Source organism: Frieseomelitta varia, unplaced genomic scaffold (assembly GCF_011392965.1).
Source record: "Frieseomelitta varia isolate USP_RPSP 00005682 unplaced genomic scaffold, Fvar_1.2 scaffold_713, whole genome shotgun sequence".
Taxonomy (NCBI): domain Eukaryota; kingdom Metazoa; phylum Arthropoda; class Insecta; order Hymenoptera; family Apidae; genus Frieseomelitta; species Frieseomelitta varia.
The window spans coordinates 43,301-62,495 of record NW_025110494.1 but is presented as its reverse complement, the minus strand read 5'-3'; the positions used below and the strand labels follow the sequence as shown (position 1 = coordinate 62,495).

General features: G+C 39.3%; 1 protein-coding gene across 1 annotated transcript in view; it reads right to left on the bottom strand.

Annotated features, from left to right (window-relative positions):
• LOC122535390 (UPF0489 protein C5orf22 homolog) overlaps positions 1 to 17,375 on the bottom strand; it is a gene marked incomplete at its 5' end in the record, with an annotated part of 145,434 nt that extends 128,059 nt beyond the window's left edge. Inside the window, one exon of the mRNA XM_043666880.1 lies at positions 17,254 to 17,375. Within this exon, the coding sequence (XP_043522815.1) occupies positions 17,254 to 17,375 (122 nt within the window). The remainder of the gene's footprint in view (positions 1 to 17,253) is intronic.
• Positions 17,376 to 19,195: the final 1,820 nt, after the last annotated feature.

The following is a 19,195-nucleotide window of genomic DNA, read 5'->3' as shown; positions in this document are numbered from 1 at the left end:
GATCAATTTCTAAAAGAAATTTTGTAGTATATTATATACACTTCGAAGTAATTAAAAATTTAATAAAAGTTCTTTAGGATATTCAGATAAATTTGAATATATAAATATATTGTAAATTTATATCTTCATAACCGCAATACATAATTATATTTAAATTCAAGACAGTAAATATAAATTTTAAATTTATATATTACATAAATTGAATTTTAAATATGGTACTGTGTATTGAGACATAAAAGTTTATATACGATACTAAGTGTCTAAAACAAAAATATTTTTACGTAAAACAATTTTTATGTAGAGATAAATTTTTAATATTGTTTCCATTAGTTTAGGTTACTTATTTCACAAATACATTTTATCAAATCTGTGTATAGTAATTTTCAGTTAGTTATTTCACAAATACGCGTCTATAGAAATTACTATACACAGACATGATTTTATCAAGTTATCTCGATAACAGACGGCAGATATATTACAGATTAAAACAAGCCTTAATTGTTATACCTATAAAAATATACACAAGCTTGTACATTAATCATATCGTACTTTCAAACTGTAATACACATTTATTTCAATTCCTCTCTCAATCACTTGTCTAAATAAATAATCATTCGTCTAAACGTTTAAAGGAATATCCTCGGAATACATGAAATTTCACCAAACTCGCAAAACTCGAAATATGCGTTCAAGCCGGATACACCGTGTGCACGAGAAGATCCGTCATTCAAAAGATTGCCATCGGCGAAGATGTTCGCACGATATCGATCGTATCGATCATTATAGCGTGATGCACGTGCTGTCTGAAAAGACAAACAGATCCGGAGTTGTACAGGTTCGTGTTGTATTCGAAATCGATTCGTTTTCGAAGCGGCATCTGCCGCTGTGTCGATGCTGTTCGTGTAATTTTAATCGAATGATTACACAGCACGCGTTCGGATAAGGGGTTGCTGATAATCTGCAACCGGGTGAGGTTGCATCATGTTTCTCCTCCTCGAAGAAGGAGGAACCGGCAACCGGCAGTTAGGCTGTTTTCGTGAATTAGCAACGACTTCTTTCTGCTCGGTTGTTTGACCGCTGGATTAAGAACCGATGTTTAAAAATTTCGGCAAAACCTTGCTCGAGTCGAATGATCGATCGATCGATCTCCGGTATTCTTTGGAATTCTTGGCTTGATGAATCTTCCGTTGAAATATATGCGGTATCGTGTTTTTTGCAGAAAGCTTTAAGCAAACAAACAGCAATGAATGTAATGTAGATAAAAGTCGGGATTGTTTTCAATGCTGGACTTCGTTACGACAAACGCACGCAATATTCCCATATTGTTGTTTAATTCGTTCGGTGTGACGTTTAATGTAGCTCGCTGGCATAATTTAGGAACTTCGTTCGAATTGCGAAGGAGATTTTTCTATAGTGAAATACGAATAATATTTGATTATTTTAGTAACGTATAAAATAATTGATACGTGTAATTCTATAGTTTGTTTCCTTTTTTTTTTTTAATTTAAATTTACCGTGTGTTTTCATGTACAGTGATGTTCAAAATAATTTGCAGATACCACTCTATAATTTAAAAATTCGAAATAGTTTTAATTTTAATATTCTCCTGCGAGTATGTACTCACTGTGTTGCTAAGCAATTTGTCTCATTTCGTCGACGTAATCTTAATCAATACAAATGATTTAATAGAATGTAAATACCAGACGATATAATGTACAATCACGTAGAGACGGACACTTGCACGTAGAGAAGGTAGAAAATTTCAGGCTCGGGGTGCGAGGTGTTTCTTTTGTAATTTTCTAATTTATACGTAATCAGTTATATAATAATAACTTCTTTACTACGTATCGTACGTTACATCTTTATTGCGCTATAATTTGCTAAACGATGCATGACACGAAGTAAAGGACAACACGTAAGGAACACACCGCGCGAAGATAAATATAGAAAGATAGGATACGTACGTTCCTTATCATTAATTGTAATCTTCCGTTTTTATGCAACATATTACGAAGCCGAAGTAATTAAGCCGCTTGTAATACAGGAAATTAAATTTTTCTATATACATGCTGCCTATTCTCGGACGCGCCACCTTAGTAAAATATACACACATATCTTTTAGCTGCATTTTGCTGCATACTATATCCTTTTAATTTTTGAATTTAATCGCTAATAATTTGTGTAATTCTTCCAGATCTTGTTCAATTACTATGAATATTGATCAGGAATTGCTTGAAATTATTATTTCTAGAAACGAATTATTATTTAAGATATTCTGAAATAGTTGTTTAATTCGTCTTCTATGTAAATATTCCCACGCTAATTATCAATGAATGAATTTAATGAACTTTTGAACAGTGTCGCATTTTTTGTAAACGTTCTATTCTTTCAAACAGAATATTTCCATTGCTCACATATAATGTCGATTTAATTGCATATCAATTTAACACCTACCGGGAGAAAAAAATGCCAACCATACAATTAATCTTGTCATCATTATTAGCCTTAGCTTCGACAATATTTTACCTGTCTATCACGTCAATTACTCGCCTCGCTATACAATTATATTACATACGATTATATTGATAAATTACTATTAATTACGTCAAATCACAGTAGAAAATACGATATTTAATGAAATCAACAGCTCACATTCATAACGATGATTTCTAACAAGCTTAGTTTTCACGATCGAAGCGAGATTCTTCGCGAAGATCGTTAATCGATCCTTTGTAAGCGAACGAAATTGCATCTGCGATCGCTGCGTTCAACTCACAAGCGTCGGAATGTTAATTATTTAATTCAGAAGCTGCTGGTTCGAACATGTTATTAAGATAATCGATGTCGTGCAATCATGAAAGAGTTATTACGTACGGAAAAAAAAAAAAAAAAAAAAATGAAAAAGGAAAAAGCGGAACCGATGGCCGATGATATCTCGCGATCGAGGTCACGTATAAAAATCGTTTTATGCAATCCTCGAGCAACGTGGCTAATTGATCCTGAGTTATTCATAATGAAATTTTACTCTATCTACATAATTTATATCTTAATGCGATAACTCGCGTACGAGAGTTATTTGTATTTCAAGAAAATTCTTAATAAAATTCTATGAGAATTGAGAATCCCTATTCTTGCGAGGAATGGAAAATTTATAGAAATTGTCAAATCAAATCGAATTCGAACTGTGAAATAAATCGTGGATTTTTATATGACAGATTGAAAGTGTGACTTTAGAAAGTAGAACCTCGGTAAAAAAGATTGTTTCACGCGATACATGTATAAATGTCATACAGAGAACACTGTACGTATGTAATATTTCCCTATATTATGCGCATTTTGTGCAACATTGCATTTTAATACTTTTAATGAAACATTACATCCATATATCCACCAAATACGATATTATCTTTAATAGAATCGCAATTAGACTGCGAATTTCCATGTAACCACGCTAGAATGAAAAAAAAGTCCAATGACGCGTAAGAGGCATGTAATAACACAAAACCATTCAAAAACAAAAACATCTAAAATATATTCGCTCTAGCGAATTAACATCAAGTTTCAAATCTCAACACTACAGACTCAGATTTCTCCAATTATACGCGCAAAAAAAAAAAAAAACGCAGCAATTCGCGGAAAAATCGAATCTGCGCTGCTAATCGCGCACCGTTGTTCCCTTCGAATTCACTGGCACCGGAGAAAACACGAGCGAAGACATCGAGCGAATACGTAGGTACTTTGAAAACATTATGAGTAGGTTCGCGGGGGAAATAGTGGATAGATTGAACGGCGCGCGGGCACGCAACGAATGGAGATGTTCGTGTATGCACGTTCACGTGGGCGTGTATAAACGGTGTTCAGTCGCAGTCAGATCGGCGAGGTTGCAGCAAACCGAGGGAACACACGTTGTGCTTAGAAATGCCGCGCGAACAAACAGAGAATGACGTGGTACAGCGGAGTGAAGTGGTCCCGGTCTGAAGCCGGGAACTGCGGTCGAGGAAAGAAACGAACATACACCGCGGCTAATATATTCGAATCGGGAATGTTTTTTGAAAAAGTCAGCCGGCAGTTGTCGTCGCTCGCTTTTGAAATTCACCACGAGGCGGAGGTTTGCCAACGTTTAGACCGTCGTTTCGTAATATTTACGTTGGCAACGCGTGTTAGAAGTCGCGGAGGAGGAGCGACCGTGTAATTTAAAGCAGAAGAAACATTGTTCTATGCTAGATGGCCGAAGGATAAAAAATTCTTCATATCTTATGCATTCAACGCGAAACATATTTGTCGTGCTGGCGACAAGTGTTTTCTTTCGCCGCCGTCGTCTCCCGTTTGCTACCTCGACGAATAGATATTCCGTTATTTTTGCATCATCTTCGATACGGTACAGACATCGCGCAAACGATGATAGCGACGTGGTACAAGCGATCGTGCTAAGCTAACGTTCGATGCCGAGCCACTTTACCTCTTTTCGTTACGCGTACAAGCTGTTTCATGCGGATTCGATATTTCGAACATTGGAGGCGTCAGCGTCTTGGTTGGTTTCATCGTTTCCTTGAAAATGATTGCCGAAGAAAATAATTTGTTCTAATTTGAATTAGGTATTTCAATGCTGAAAATGTATTATCTTTAGTGTTATTTTGCTGTAATGTTATATTCATTTCTTCCAAAGGATTTGACAAAGAAAATAATTCGCTAGAATTTTAAATTTATGATTACGAAGTCGAGGTGCTACGATTGTATTTGGAGTAAAGTCGAATTGTATTTGGAGTAAAGAGCAGTATTTGTCAATTTGTTGACGTATAGTTTTGATTCTTCTAGTGTTGGAAAGGATTTCCATCTTCTGTTTATACTTACATGACGTGATTGTACTTTTAAGTCATTCGAATAACAGTTCATTCGTTCAATGAAAACTGAAATAAATTCGATGATTTTATATCATCTCTACACACGAGCATTTCTATACACGAAAAAATTAGACAAAAAAAAAAAGAAGATTTTTAATTATTCTAGTTACCAAATGTCTTCCAATAACCATTAACGTTTCGTTAGATGTTTTTCTGAAATAATTGTTAACTAAACTTCGAACTGCATTCGTGAGTCGAAATGAACGTTATGAACGAAATTTATTCGAAATTTATTTGAAAATTCAAGACTCGCGTTGCACCGATAATTTCATCAATCACTCGTTCACTCGAACAATTCAATAAACAGTCACTGCACGCCTGTCTCGACGTTATGTTCTGTTTATTACGACTCTGACATGTAACTACCCGAATCCTTTTAATTATCCAATTAATCCTATCTGCATATAAATCAACCTTGGCGAGAGGATAAGACGACGAGAGGGAGCAATAATCTTGTCGATACTAATTAACTGAGACGTCCAATTTAGTGCAGATTCTATTCGAGATGATTACATCGGAGCCACGCAAGAAGGGTTAGAGCGAAGAGAGAGAGAGAGGGGCAAAGGAAAAAAAACGTGAAGATCGCTTGGCGATCCTGTACGTGTCGTAAAGGATCGAGCGTATTCTAGAGCATACACACGGCGAGGAAGATTACGCGCGGCGTTCTCCACGCGGTGTGCTGCAACCCCTTCTCATTAGAAACTCGTAAAACTCTCGGACGCCGTGTGGTCGTGGATACGAGCGAGAAGGACGAGAAACGAAGCTAGGAGATGGCGAGTGAGAAAGAGGCGAGAGTCGTGGAGAGAGAGAGAGAGAGAGAGAGAGAGAGAGAAACGAAGCGTTAGGTGGAAGAGGTGGAGACGAAGAACGATGGAAACCAGTTCCTTGGGCGTTACTCGAACCAAGGAAGAACGATTTCTTTCCCACGTGGAAACGCCACGGATAAATATACCTGTGGCTCGAGCGCCTTTTATAGGTGTGCGCGATTAGTCACTGGAAATTCACGGGTGCACGTGTGCTTTCTTCTTCCATCGTGCGCTGCGCGTTCTGTTCGCCGCCCAAGAGATAATTTTTTAATTACTCTCTCTCTTGGCGGTCGCTCGTCGTCGTTGCTTTCGGCATTAATCGCGAAACTTTCCTTCGGGGCGAGTTGAAAAAAGCGTGATTTTTTTCTTTTTGTTTTTTTGTTTCTCGGGAAAGAGAGAGATACTTATGCGAATTGAATGGTCTTGAGAACAGTCGAGGGTTTTTTTTCTAGATTTCAACGAGACTTCAAATTCCACGAAATTACGAACGGATAAATTGTTGGGTTAACGTGTGGTATTATTTAAAGTGCAAAAAATACAATGCTTCTTACGTTTTGTCAATTATACAATACTGACTTTCAGAGCAAGCACAGTAAACAACTCCTTGTTAAATTTAAAGAGAAAAATAATATAGCAACGTTGTTACTATAAAATAATATAGTGACGTTCAGTTTCATAGAAACGAGAAGATAACAAAGATCCGCGAGTGGTCCGATAATTGCTAAAGATTCGCAGCATAAAAATCCACGACCAGTTTAGAACATCAACATTCTCGTAACATTATCTCTCTAGTTTCTCTCTAGTTTCTCTCTAGTTTCTTTCGAACAGCGTAGCTCGGACACGTATGATACAACGTAATAATAGAATATAATAATTTTCGAAACACACGTTTACACCTGCTGACTCGGATAATTGGAAATTTATAAAATCAGCATCCGAACGGAACGTTTCGAGGATAACGAGCTTCAATTTGCAATTTTTACGAGGCTCGGATGTGCCGTGTTATTTCATAGCTTATGCAAATGCGAGGAGAAATGGCGGAATAATAGCGATTGCCTTGATAAGATTCATAGAGCGGGGTTACCTTTCATTCTCGTGTGAAAATTCCACGATCAGATGCACCTGCGGTTCGCGACCCCTTCTTCTTAATTGCATACGAACTGTCGGACTATTTACATTATTACTTACTCTTCACGTTTTACAAGCCTTCCCCCGCGATAGATCACTCCGTGCAACGATTTATGCCCGTTGAAACTGATACAACAACTTTCTATCATGTTGTGAGAAATTGTGCAAACGATAGACTCTTGCGTTTCTACCCGACACATTTGAATATTCCTTGGACTCTTGGAAAATATTCAGATAAAAGTCTGCTCTTTCGAGTAGACAAAAATCAATTTGTCTGAGGTACAAATAGAAATTGTACACTGATATTGATCAAACTTACAAAGACAAAGATAAAGTATCTTTAAGATGACAGAGAGATAAAAAGACGAATAACTAATCAGAATTGAAGAGAATTCGAATCTAACCTGAATGATGAAATTTCGAAGAATGATTCAAATGGAACTTTCAGTCGTAAATGCCCCAATACTTTGTAGTGTAGAGCAAGCGTAGCTAATTAAGTATGCAATTGAAAATACTTCTCGGGAACGGAAAATATCGTGCGATTTCACTTTGAATTTTTCATGCAGAAAATGTGCAGAAGAGAAGCGAAAACGTGCGCGATAGAGCGCTTTGATAGTTTCAGCACAGTGTTCTTCGACTCCGATTCCGAGAATCCGAAGCGAATAAATCCTTCAAGGATAAAAACAGCCAGCTCGCACAACTAGAAACCATTTAAAGAGCGAACGACCAAAATCTGATTCAAGCGGGGAATACTGCATGCCCGAGCTGCATGAAAGTGTGATAAAACGGACCGGTGTAAATGGGGTCATCTGCCTTCGCAATGATCGGAGCAGCCTCTGTCTGTTCCCGCCGGCCAGTTTCCACGTCCATTCATCTTCCACGTTTTCGTCGCAACTGTAAAAACAGAAGAGAGAGAAAAGAAACGAAGAAAGAAGAAGTAACACGAGTAGTAGGAGGAAGCGGAGGAAACAGAGGGCGAGAGAGGAGGAGACAGGTTCGTTAACCCATCGCGTACACGAGGCATCATTCTCGCGGAGATGCAATTCGCCAGCTGACGATGCGCTTAACTGCAACAAAATGATTGAGATGATCGTTCGACGCGGGACGTACGAAGAAACGCGAAAGAGGAACAGTGAGGGGAGGATAGAGGTGGGGAAAAAATGGCAGGAAATAAATAAGACGATGGAGGGCGGTCGGGAGATAGAAATAGGCGTGTAAGTCTATCGGTATAGAGAAAACCTATGTAGAGATAGAGGCACAGGGTGAGGAAGAGGGTGGAGCGTCGATGCATTCGATTTTTAATTTCTAATTATTGCGTAATGACCCTCCGCACTGCCAGACCCTCGGACCGTGTGTGCAGACCTTATGTCTCGATGGAAGACCCTTAGTTATGGGTTGCGATAATTGGCAATTTCCATCGGGCCGTTCTTCTAGCTTCTATTAGCACTCGCGTCTAGTCTTCGTAACCTGGCGCTCACAAAGCCGCGCCACGATGATGGGGCCACGAATTTTTACGCTTCGATCTATACTGGAAAGTTGTTTTCAAATGGCCCTCCCTCCCTCCCTACCTCTGGATCTAATCGATTACACGTGCTTCCATTTCACCGCACGAATGGAGGAATGTCAGCTTTATCGGCCGCATACGCGCCGGCTGAAACAGATGTACGTATTTAGATGCAGCTTCATTCAGGCGTGTACCTGTGGCCGTGGTTTTTTTTTTTTTTTTTCTGGCGGGCATTTTTGAATTATGCATAGGGAACACGACGCGGCACGATGTTTAATGCCGGACGATAAAGCTTGATCATCGGTCGGTAAAAACGACCAGGCGAGAAAAAATGGGCAAATTTATAGACGAAGGGGAGGGAAGAGAGATGAGCATGGCGCCTTCAGAAATCACGTAGCTCCCCCTCCCCACCCGAGAGTAATTAGAGATTCAGCACGGCGGCAATCGAATGATAAAATCTGCATATCTTAGTCACGACCCGTAGATACACGTTTATCATACGACTTTTATTTGCGCGTCATTAAACTGGTAGCTCCTACTGTACGTAACTAATTGCGTATATACCATATCCGAGAGACGAAATTAAACCGCGGACGGTTAAAGACCGAGTAATGAATCAAGTTGGCCGATTATTAAGCCCGAACATTCTCAGAGCGTGGAAAGTAAAGGATCGGTGGAGGATGTTCCTGCCGGTCTAATTAAATAATTTATCATCAAAGCCGCGCGAGGCTGTTGCAAATTAAAAACACCCGTAGAAAGTGAACGTTTTAATCTTTTATTTTCATTCCTGCATACTCTTGCGGGATATTACCGAACACCGTGTTACGGGAGGCTGATCTTTTTTTTCTTTTCCTTTTTATTGAGTCTTATAACTGGCAAAAATGGTACACCGATCTGATAGTGATTTATTAGTTTTCTTAGATCTTATTTTGCGACGAGTATGGAGATGCGAGTATACCGGAAATTCTTTGCCGTTTTTCTAAAACTTTGATTTTATACTTATATTAAATGCATCATATTAATTATATTTATCTTATATTTCATTTTAATTTTGTACGTTACTCAAATGAATGATTGAATGAATCAATTATTCTTGGAGAACATACATAAATGTATCACACTTTATATACTGTAAAATCATTAAAAATTTACAGTTTTAATTAGTTTTCAATCAAATTTAATTACGAGCTCTTATCTCAGATCAACGTGAAATTTTCAATGAACATGTTCGTACCGATGAATAATCAATAATGTAGCAATATACAGCCATATAAAACAATCTAATTTAACTGTTTGTCAGCTGATCGTTAACAGACTGCAGCACATATCAGCATTATCCAACTAAATTGAATCATCCTTTAACTGAAGTATAAAAGCAAATTAGTTTCAAACTAACCGCCAAACATCGTCGCAAAATTCAAAATATTTTCTATCAAACGCACGATCCAGTCGTCAGACCCAGTTTGCCTATCGATTCACCGATGCCGAGCTATCTACGCTGCATCACGAAACTTAGAAATCGATGCATGCATCGCCATATGTTTCAACGTGTGCAAGAGTCTTAAAAGAACCCCACCAGCTCTCGATTACTTTCACGATCTGTCTGAATTGTTGTTGAAGTGTACGTTGCGACTTACTCGTGGCTGCACCGCTCGTACGGTCAAGTGTAGCTTCTTCGAATGTCTGTCTAAGAATGTATTTAATTTTACAGCACTGGACTGTGAGCTAGTCTCGTCTAACGTGAGAGTGATAAATTTTACTTGTAAAGACTACTTTAATTCGCGATCGATGAACGTGGAGATTCTGTACGTAGTGAAATTTGTAACGTTTCTGCACTTGAAAAACTTCAAAGATTCAGCCTATTTTGCTAGTTTGCTCTAGCCAATCGTGTTCAAAGTACGGGCCGTTCGATTGCCCTGGTCGATAAAACGATTGATGCAACCCGTTTCTAAAGAACGCTAAACATAAAACAGGTCAGCAATCGCTTTCCTACCTACGATTCAGGATGAATCTTTTGAATTCTGAATTCTAGTTAACATTAAAGAGAATGATGTCTAACGGAAATTCTATTCTAGATCATGATTCACAGCGCGCGAATGTTTTGTATTCTTGTTCGAACAGCGTGCAACGTCCTCGAAAACGTCCTCTCCCAACTTCTTCGCAAACAATCTTCTCTCCGTTCGATCGATTGAAGCTGAATAGCGAGTGTCGCTTAATCCGAGACGGGCGCAAATCATCGGGATCGATGCCGGCAACATCCACTTTGTAATCCGCGCGCGGTGCCGTGCACGGATGCACGAGGAATCGCCTGGTAGATGCGCACCAGCAACTCGGATTCCTAGGTGTGCTCATGCTGCACATGCAACGCGAGATTATCTGATTCCACGGCGGAAGTCCTGCTCCTTGCTCAATAACCTAGACGATCCGCGGGGAATAATAATTGTTCCGCGAGGAGGTCTCTCTCTCCGCGTGCAGCAGGTACAGCAGGTGGAAAAGCACGGCTCGTCGCCGTAGATTTGTGGCCGTTCGTTGTCGCTGTCGCCTCTTGTTGGCTCTAGCCGGATACGAGATGAAACGAATATTCCTCGGGGGGGAAATTTAAATCGGCGTACGCGTTGCGTATGTACGTGAAACGAATCCGACGATCGTTATCGCGGCCACGGGAATTATCATAATTGTAATTGACGTGGAGCCGTGGCGAACGGCGGTTCGATTCTTTTGTATTTTAATCAGAGAGCCTCGCCAGGTCGTTTAATAAGCTCTGCTTCAACGAGGAGCGAGAAAGAATTGCTTAGGATGCTCGCGAGTTGGAATTTGCGTTCCGAGAATCAGTGGTTGAGGATAGAAATGTTTATGCATTTTCGTGGCAAGTTGAAATATATGAAACATTCGGAATACCTCGTTATGATACAGATGAAATATAGTGATTGCGGAAGCTACTGTACATTGTCTAATCATTATGTCTGATCATTTAACTATTATTTTGCTATTATTTAATAGTAATAATTATTATTTAATTATTATTTATGGAATTATGGAAATCTTTACTGTTACACAAAATAGTAGTAGAATCTGAGTAAAAAACTGTTTCACTAGGAAAACAGTATATGTGTAAATAATTTTTATGGTCACTGTATATTTGGACAAAAGAAATATATGTTATCATATATTTCTTCCTTTATAAAAAATATAGATTTAGAAGATACAGATTTACAGAAGATACAATTTCGTACATGCGTGACATATAGAAACAATTTGGTCCAAAAACACAAGTTATCTTTTTAGCAATAGATAACAAAGTTTCATAGAAAAATTATATCTAATATGTACAATATGATGTTCGAGAACTTGATAAATCAATATTTGTAAATACTTTTTGCAAGAACTCCACTACTAAATTAAAAAAGCAGATAAAATTGTTTGACAAGATGTGCTGAATATTAAAATTTCTCTGCTGTAAAAAAAAAAAAAAAAAAAGAAAAAGAACACAATTTGTCGTGTCCTTTTCGCGTTTCTTTCTATTCAATCATAAAAGCGAATCGTTCAAGTCGAAAGACCACCAATCGAAAACATCACCGTCGTGCTTTTCTTTACAAGATCATTACAAGATCTGCAATGAACTCTCTTTCAAAACGAGTCGGGAACCTTTTCCGGGTATATTTCATCTTCGATAGCGCATCTCTTTCGCGGTGCACCAGCTAAAAGTAGATTCTCGCGTTCGTGCTGCAATCGGGAAGATGGCAGATAGTCACGTAATGCCTCCGGGCGACCGGCAATTTTTGGGAAAACGATTCGTAACAGGTCCAGATGGATGGCCGATAATCGGAATGGAAACAATAAATATCTTTCAAATTGGCCGATCGGTCGCAGGTGTATCACAGGTGCAATACCTGTCGCCAAGGATGACCATGCACATGGGGCAGGTGATCAACTCGCGGGAGAAAACTTCTCCCCCCCCCTCCCCCCCCGTCGCTCTCAGTTGATCTAGAATCGATCTTGATGAGTTCTTCACGGGCTAATGCATCGATAACGAGCATCGACGATCTCGTCGTGGCCCGTCGTCTCCAGCTTCGATTATCGAATCGTCATCTTCGTGTTCCTCCTTTGGCATACCTCGAATCCGCAGGATCGAACGATCTCCCAGCGATTGGCTACGCCACCGAGCGTACTCGTATTTTATTAATATGTTACGTCGTATTCTCTCGGAGAATCTGCGATCTAGATGAAGATAGCCGCGGACAGGAGATCGCCCTTCCGTGGCAATTGGAATTTGAAATTCAAAATTCGCGCCGCGCGTTTCGCACGATAGGTCATCTGCCGTGTCACGAGTTACGATCGGTACGATTGCTTAGGTTAGGTGTCAGCTTTCGAATAAATTTCATCAGCAGTAGGTAGTTTCTACTCTCTAGTTTCGTTAACTGAATCTGAATTATAATTACATCTTTTATCCTCTGTCGCGATTTTAAAATTCGATAGGTTGCTGCATAGTTGTTGCCAGGGTTGTTCTTTTATTAGATTTCGGAATTTTATTTAGTCGGATGTACGGTGTTTTGAATGAAATATTCAGAGGAAGTGATTATCAATAATTTACTATAGATACATTCGTTATCATAAGTAAATTATTCCGAGATGTGTAACAAAATCCTGGTATCTAAAAATACGATGTATCCTCTCACCTGAAATCGTTTCTACCCATCACTATTCGATGTCGATGTTTGACTGTATTATATTCTTCGATTCCATTCATAAAAGTAAAAATTTTCGTAGATATTCACGGTTCAACTATTACAAATATTTCTAAAAGCCAATGACGATTCTTCCAATTCCCAAGAATCTTCTCCCCCCCCCCCCCCATAAAAAAACATACGTGCTTCACAGCTGCGTGCGCATCGAGACTTTCACTCTCGTTTCAAAGTTCCAGCGTCGAAATGCTCTGAAATTCTGCGTGACTTTCTCCCAGCGGCGTGCGTTTAGAATCCAGCGAGCGATCGCAACAAAGTGAAGGATCCCGAGGAGAAAATTCGCGATGGAAGGCGGAAGTGAAAACGGGCCGAAACAGAGGCGGCGACGGCCGCCGCTAATTATCGATCATTATGCGCGCCGTGGGCGGGTAATTGGGATTTATGTTCTCCGCGATAATCCACGCCGCTGAGAAGAGGGAGGGGGGAGGGGGGCGAACGAGGGCGGCGAAAGTCCGACTTAATACACCATGGGTTTCGTTTAATTGTTATTTACGCGAAGCGATCACGCTATCCTCGGGATTCAGAAAGGTGGCAGCGGCGCGGAACAAGTGGAACGAAGAGAGACAGACAGACAGACAGACTGTAACGCTAATGAGAAGAAGAAGAAGAAGAAGAAGAAGAAGAAGAAGAAAGGCGAAGAAGAGAGAAAAAGAGGGAAACTCTCGGCTGATTTACTGAACTAATTCGCGACAATTATCAAGTGGAAGATATAGTAGCGCGAATCACGCGCATCTGTAAATCTCTAGAATGCTCGCGCGGCAATGTGATTCGTACGCACGCACATGGAGAAAGTACGTTTTCGTGCGTACGTGTGACAGGAAACCGGGTGAATGTGGATTTTTTACCCTTTTTTTTTTTACGATGGGGGTTAGTTACGAGAAGAAATTATTTCGACGCACGTGTGCCGGATAGTCGGTCGGGTCTTTTTACCAGAACATTTCGCTTTTCAGTTGTTTCCGCGTTTCTTCGCGTTTGTATGCAGTAATGATTGTTATTTATTACAAGCAAAAAGAGACGAGAGTTGCTTGTGCGTGAAAGAAGATGACGAACGAAAAATATGACTTTGAGAATTAATTTTTAAATTTCGTGATATTTAACGATCGTTATACGAATGTGGTAGTGATTTAGACCTGAATAATGTTAATAAATAAATATTAAAATTATATACGAATAATAGCACGCATTTTGAATGGAACAGTCTTCCTCATACATTTCTTTAAGAAACAAGATTTATTATAATATATAGTAAATAATTATAATAATCTATTATACAATAAATATAATAATATATATAATTTATTTATAATAAATTATTACAATTATATAACTTCGATCTTTAGGCAAAAATTCCCGAAAGGATAATATTTCGTTGAAGTCGAGATACTGAGTTGAGGTCTTCGAGACCTCGAAGAAAATTCGAAAATTCCCAAGAAGAATATTGGAAGAGAACAGAGAGAACAACAATCGTTGGATGTGACAATTTCGAGCGTCTGCACCTTACACTTTTTTCCCCGGGTTACGCTTTTCCCCCGCTTGTCGTCGTGTCAGACGGAATGCCGGAAGTTTCGATGCCGGCTATTCCGCCGGCGCAAGAGCCACGACAACACCGAGCAATCCGCCGTGCAATAAAATCGGCGACAAGCAGTGAATTCGTGACACGACGCCCATAAAGGGATTTATGCGCACGTTCGAGAGGAACGAGTCAGGCCAGGTCGTCGGCTGCACGGCTACGACCGCGCTAGCAAGAAGAGGACGCGATACGCGAACGATAATGACAGCCGTGGCATCGTAGAATCTTGCAGAAGTTTCTATAAACAAAGCAAACGGATACGGACGACAATCACGATAAAAATCTGATAATGGCTTGAGCTAACTAGCTACCGATCACGATCACGATGCCTGCGATATTGGTGGAATATTGATTTTATCTCGATTGAAAGTTGCTTGTTTCGTTTGGTACGATTAACAGGAGTATGTACAAGTCGAGTATGGCTGCTACGGCGAAATATTGTTACGACGTTTTTATGGCTTCCAGAAGCATCCCCGAGGAATATTGTTTTCGTGATAAGTGACGCTGGATGTTGTTCGCGGTTGGGATTGCAGTGTTTTGCGCCCAAGTGTTGAAGGAATTACGATGTATGTACATAGGTTGGTGTGGTTTCTTTAATTTACGGGAGGCAGTTGCTTCATTCGCATCGTTGATACATTCTGGCGCTTCTCAGAGTTAATTTAATTTTTATTTTATTTTATTTGGCATAGTTACAATTTCGGTTGATTATGATTTCAAGAAAAAAAAAGAAAAGAAAATAAGTTTTCCTGGCGAGAAAAGTGTCAAATTCATGAATAATTCATAACAAGTCGTTTACTTCTCTGTTAAACATTACACACGAAGATAAAGTATTTCGTAGAAAATTTTCAACGAGAACTACCTTCTACGATGGAAAAATAAAATATCTAAAATCATTTATTTATACAATGGAAATTAAGGATTCCCGATTTTTCGCGTCGATCTCACGACAATTCGCAATGTGAAATCACCTGTTATTTGAAACAAACTCGAATGAAGAAATTCAATCAAATTCGACCGCAGACCTAACCTAACCAGCCACTGTTGTGCGCTCCATATTGGAGATACAAGCAACAGTAACAGAGGAAACAAACGCGAGAGAGCTACTGATATATCGCGCGGTAACAGAGGGAGTAACAGAGGGACGACATCACGTTTCGAAAATGAAGGAATCTCGATGGCTTTTTTCCTGCTTTTGTTCCGCGCATCGATTCCCGTCGAGCATTCGTGTCTCGACAACTATTTTACAAACCACCATTGTTGAAACGCTACTGCTGTGCTCCATACTCTCTGCGCAGATGTGTAAGTACGTGTGTAAGATCTGGTATCAAGAGGGATGACAAGAGAGAAAGAGCGAAAGAGCGAAGGCAAGAGAGTGAGAGGAAAAGGGACTGATGCAGCGTGCTCGAAGAATCAGAAAAGCCAAAGATCCCGAAGAGACAGGCTCAAAGGGCAGACACGGCAAAGAAATTGCATCGCACGCTAAATCTCGGACGTTGATGCAACCGCCTAATCAATCTTCAATCGGCACGATTGATTCTCTCCCCTTTCAACCGGCGACTACTTGATCTCGACGCCTCTCTTCGTCGACGACCTCCAAGCATCTTCACATCCCCCGCAAGTTGCACTCTCTCTCTCTCTCTCTTTGCTCTTAATACACGCGCGTGTAATGCTCGTCGACAATGACAGAAAGTAACGTGAGTGGTAAAGAATGCAAAGACAAATTCTTTTCTCTTTTTTTTTCTTAATGAAGGCTCGTTCCATAGTTTGTACAAGTCTGGTGTACTTTGTGAGATTTGATTTAGATCAGTTCTTCAAAACTTTTATATTCTCGAAAGAATTGTGATTTAGATAGATTTTCTGAAACTTTTATGTTCTTGGTAGGATTCTTTTTAAGACGATTCAGATAGACTTTTTAAAACATTTATATTCTTGGTAGGATTCTAATTTTAAGATGATTATAATATATATAATAGTATATATATATAATAGTATATGTAATAGTATACTAATATACTATTGTATATAATAGTATATATTATAGTCGCATATAAAATTTGATAAATATATATATACAAAAGTTAATATTCAGAAAGATAATGTTGGATGGCAAAGCTGCTCGAAATCTTCTGAATCCGGAAGTTTTTAGAGCAACTGTACGAAATCGAGCAATCAACCGAAATTTTAATCCTAAACGGTCCAATAAAATCGTTCGAGGATAGTAAATTGAAATTTCACGCGATTCAGTCTCTGAAGGCTATCGATATATCTTGCAAAAAAAAAAAAAAAAAAAGTAAAGAAAGAAAAACACAAAGAAAAATTGAAAAGTGGAAAGAGAAGTCACGGAGCACGATTCGACGTTGAAATGGTTCTGCGCCTGTTGGCCGTCGATCAGCGATCGAGCAAACATCGAGCGCTAATAAAACGCGTCGGACGCGTTGAATCCGATTACCGAGCTTAAAAATGCTCGTGTATCGCGTCGCCCTGCTTCGAAATTCATTTTAATCCCGTTACCGGCCACGGTGATTTACGAGCTCCCCATGTAAATTGCCTCCTCGTTCCCGGGCGTCTTATAGCAACGTAGAGAAAAATCGTGCAAACTCACCGGGCCGATTTCTCGCCCTCATAACCCTGCAGGCTCCGGTGTTCCTCCAAATAGTCGAAGAGGTTCTGCAACTCGGTGAGCTGTTCGTTCCTCGCAGCAGTCGCCTCCTTCACGCTCTGCGAAAAAGGGGAAAACCGATCATTAAAGCACGTGGTTACGATTCACAGGTGAACTGGTTGATTCGATGCAAAGATCGACAGGTTGCACGACTCGTCGTCTGAAAATGGAAACTGGACCGAACGTTTGTTGGCGAGGAGTTTTTAAGAAATCGAATATCTCGCTTGGAATAGAGGAACAAGAAGGCGTGGGAGAGAAAGGAATCGTTTGGAGAAACTACAAAAGTATTGTGTTGTTGGATTTCCTACCGTGATTTTATGTGTCTTTTCTCCCTTTTTAAAGAAAGATTGATACTTGGCAAATTAGTCGCTAGTTTTTGGAGAGTTTAGCAGTATTCGTAGAAATTTAGTAGAAATTTACTTTTCAAAATTTCTGAATGTTCGGTCTTGCGTTTTGCGATAGTGATCTTTTGTAATCTTCCGAAAATCAGGATGTGATAGAAGGTACTAATTAATAAGATGTTGAACGTATGTTAGGGAAGAGAATCAATCACAGAAATTTTTATTGAGTTTTTAGAATGAAACTTTTTATACATTTTTTTTCGTGTGTTAACAGCAACAAAACATGCTTCAATGAGTGTTTATTAATTAATTTAATTCGTCAGCCTAGAAAAGATGAATTAACTCGAATCCCTCCTAGACACGATTATTCTTCATCTACGTCACGTTTCCATTTGAAACAATCAAGGAACTTCCTCGTAAACCTCCAATTTCAATAAAGCAGAGAATTTCAAAGTCGAAGTGTGATCCACTGGCTAACAGTTTGAAAACTTCTCGATCGAAATCAATTCCCCGCAGGCTAGTTATCGAGTACTATCCTGCTGGTTTAAACGGATATTCAAATTACCCCGATCCTACGTCTTGTCCCATCATTTCCAAGTATCTTCACGTTTCATTTCCATCACTGTCTCCTCCTATTGCGATTTCTTGCACAAATTGTACGTAAAACGCAGAAAATAACCGGTAGCTTCCTATAAGAGTTCGCGTAAAGACAGCATAAATTTGCAGCGCGTCGCGACGATGGCACACATTATACACATATGCCATGCATAAAAATGGTATCCATGATACGCCGACGTGATTTACATAAATATAGTACTTCTCCCTTCCATTACGTCACTACGACGACATAAGGAATCTCTCTTTTCCCGACGAGCTCTCCGGAAGCCACAAGAGCGTGGAACGCAGAAGCAAGAAAGAAAGAAAGAAAAAAAGAAGAAAAGAAAAGAAAAGAAAAAAAAAAGGAAAAAAATCTACGCCAGAACTGTATCGTCAACGATAGAAATAAATTCAAGGATTCACGCGTAACGCATCGATGGAGCGTGTCCTTCGATCTCCATACATATATTTTTCTACATTTTTTCCATCTCGATCAACGTGATATTCTTTTTTTTCTTTTTCCTCGTCTCCAGTTCGATTTATCTCGCCGGGTAATTATACAATACATCTCCGTTATTACGCGCTCGCTAAGTCACGTAGCGTTTAATATCTGACTTTGATAAATTGGCGAATTTTATCCGCTTTTGATCTCGCGAATGTATTATTAATTTGTTTTTTCCCCCTCTTTTTTTTTTTTATTCTGGTTTACGAAGCTGTGTAGTGGGTATCGTTCTGGAAAATTACGAGACAAATCACGAAGAAGATAGGAAACAGAGATTTTCCTCTTATGTATATTTCATTTTTTTTTTCATGGCCAAATTTTTGTCTTGCGTCCTTGCAGGATGCTTTTCAAACTTTCATTGTGGAAATAAGTTGACAAGGGAAGAACTTGAAAGAAAAACGAATGCTTTTTATCGAAGGAAGAATCAACATTTCTTCAACATTTG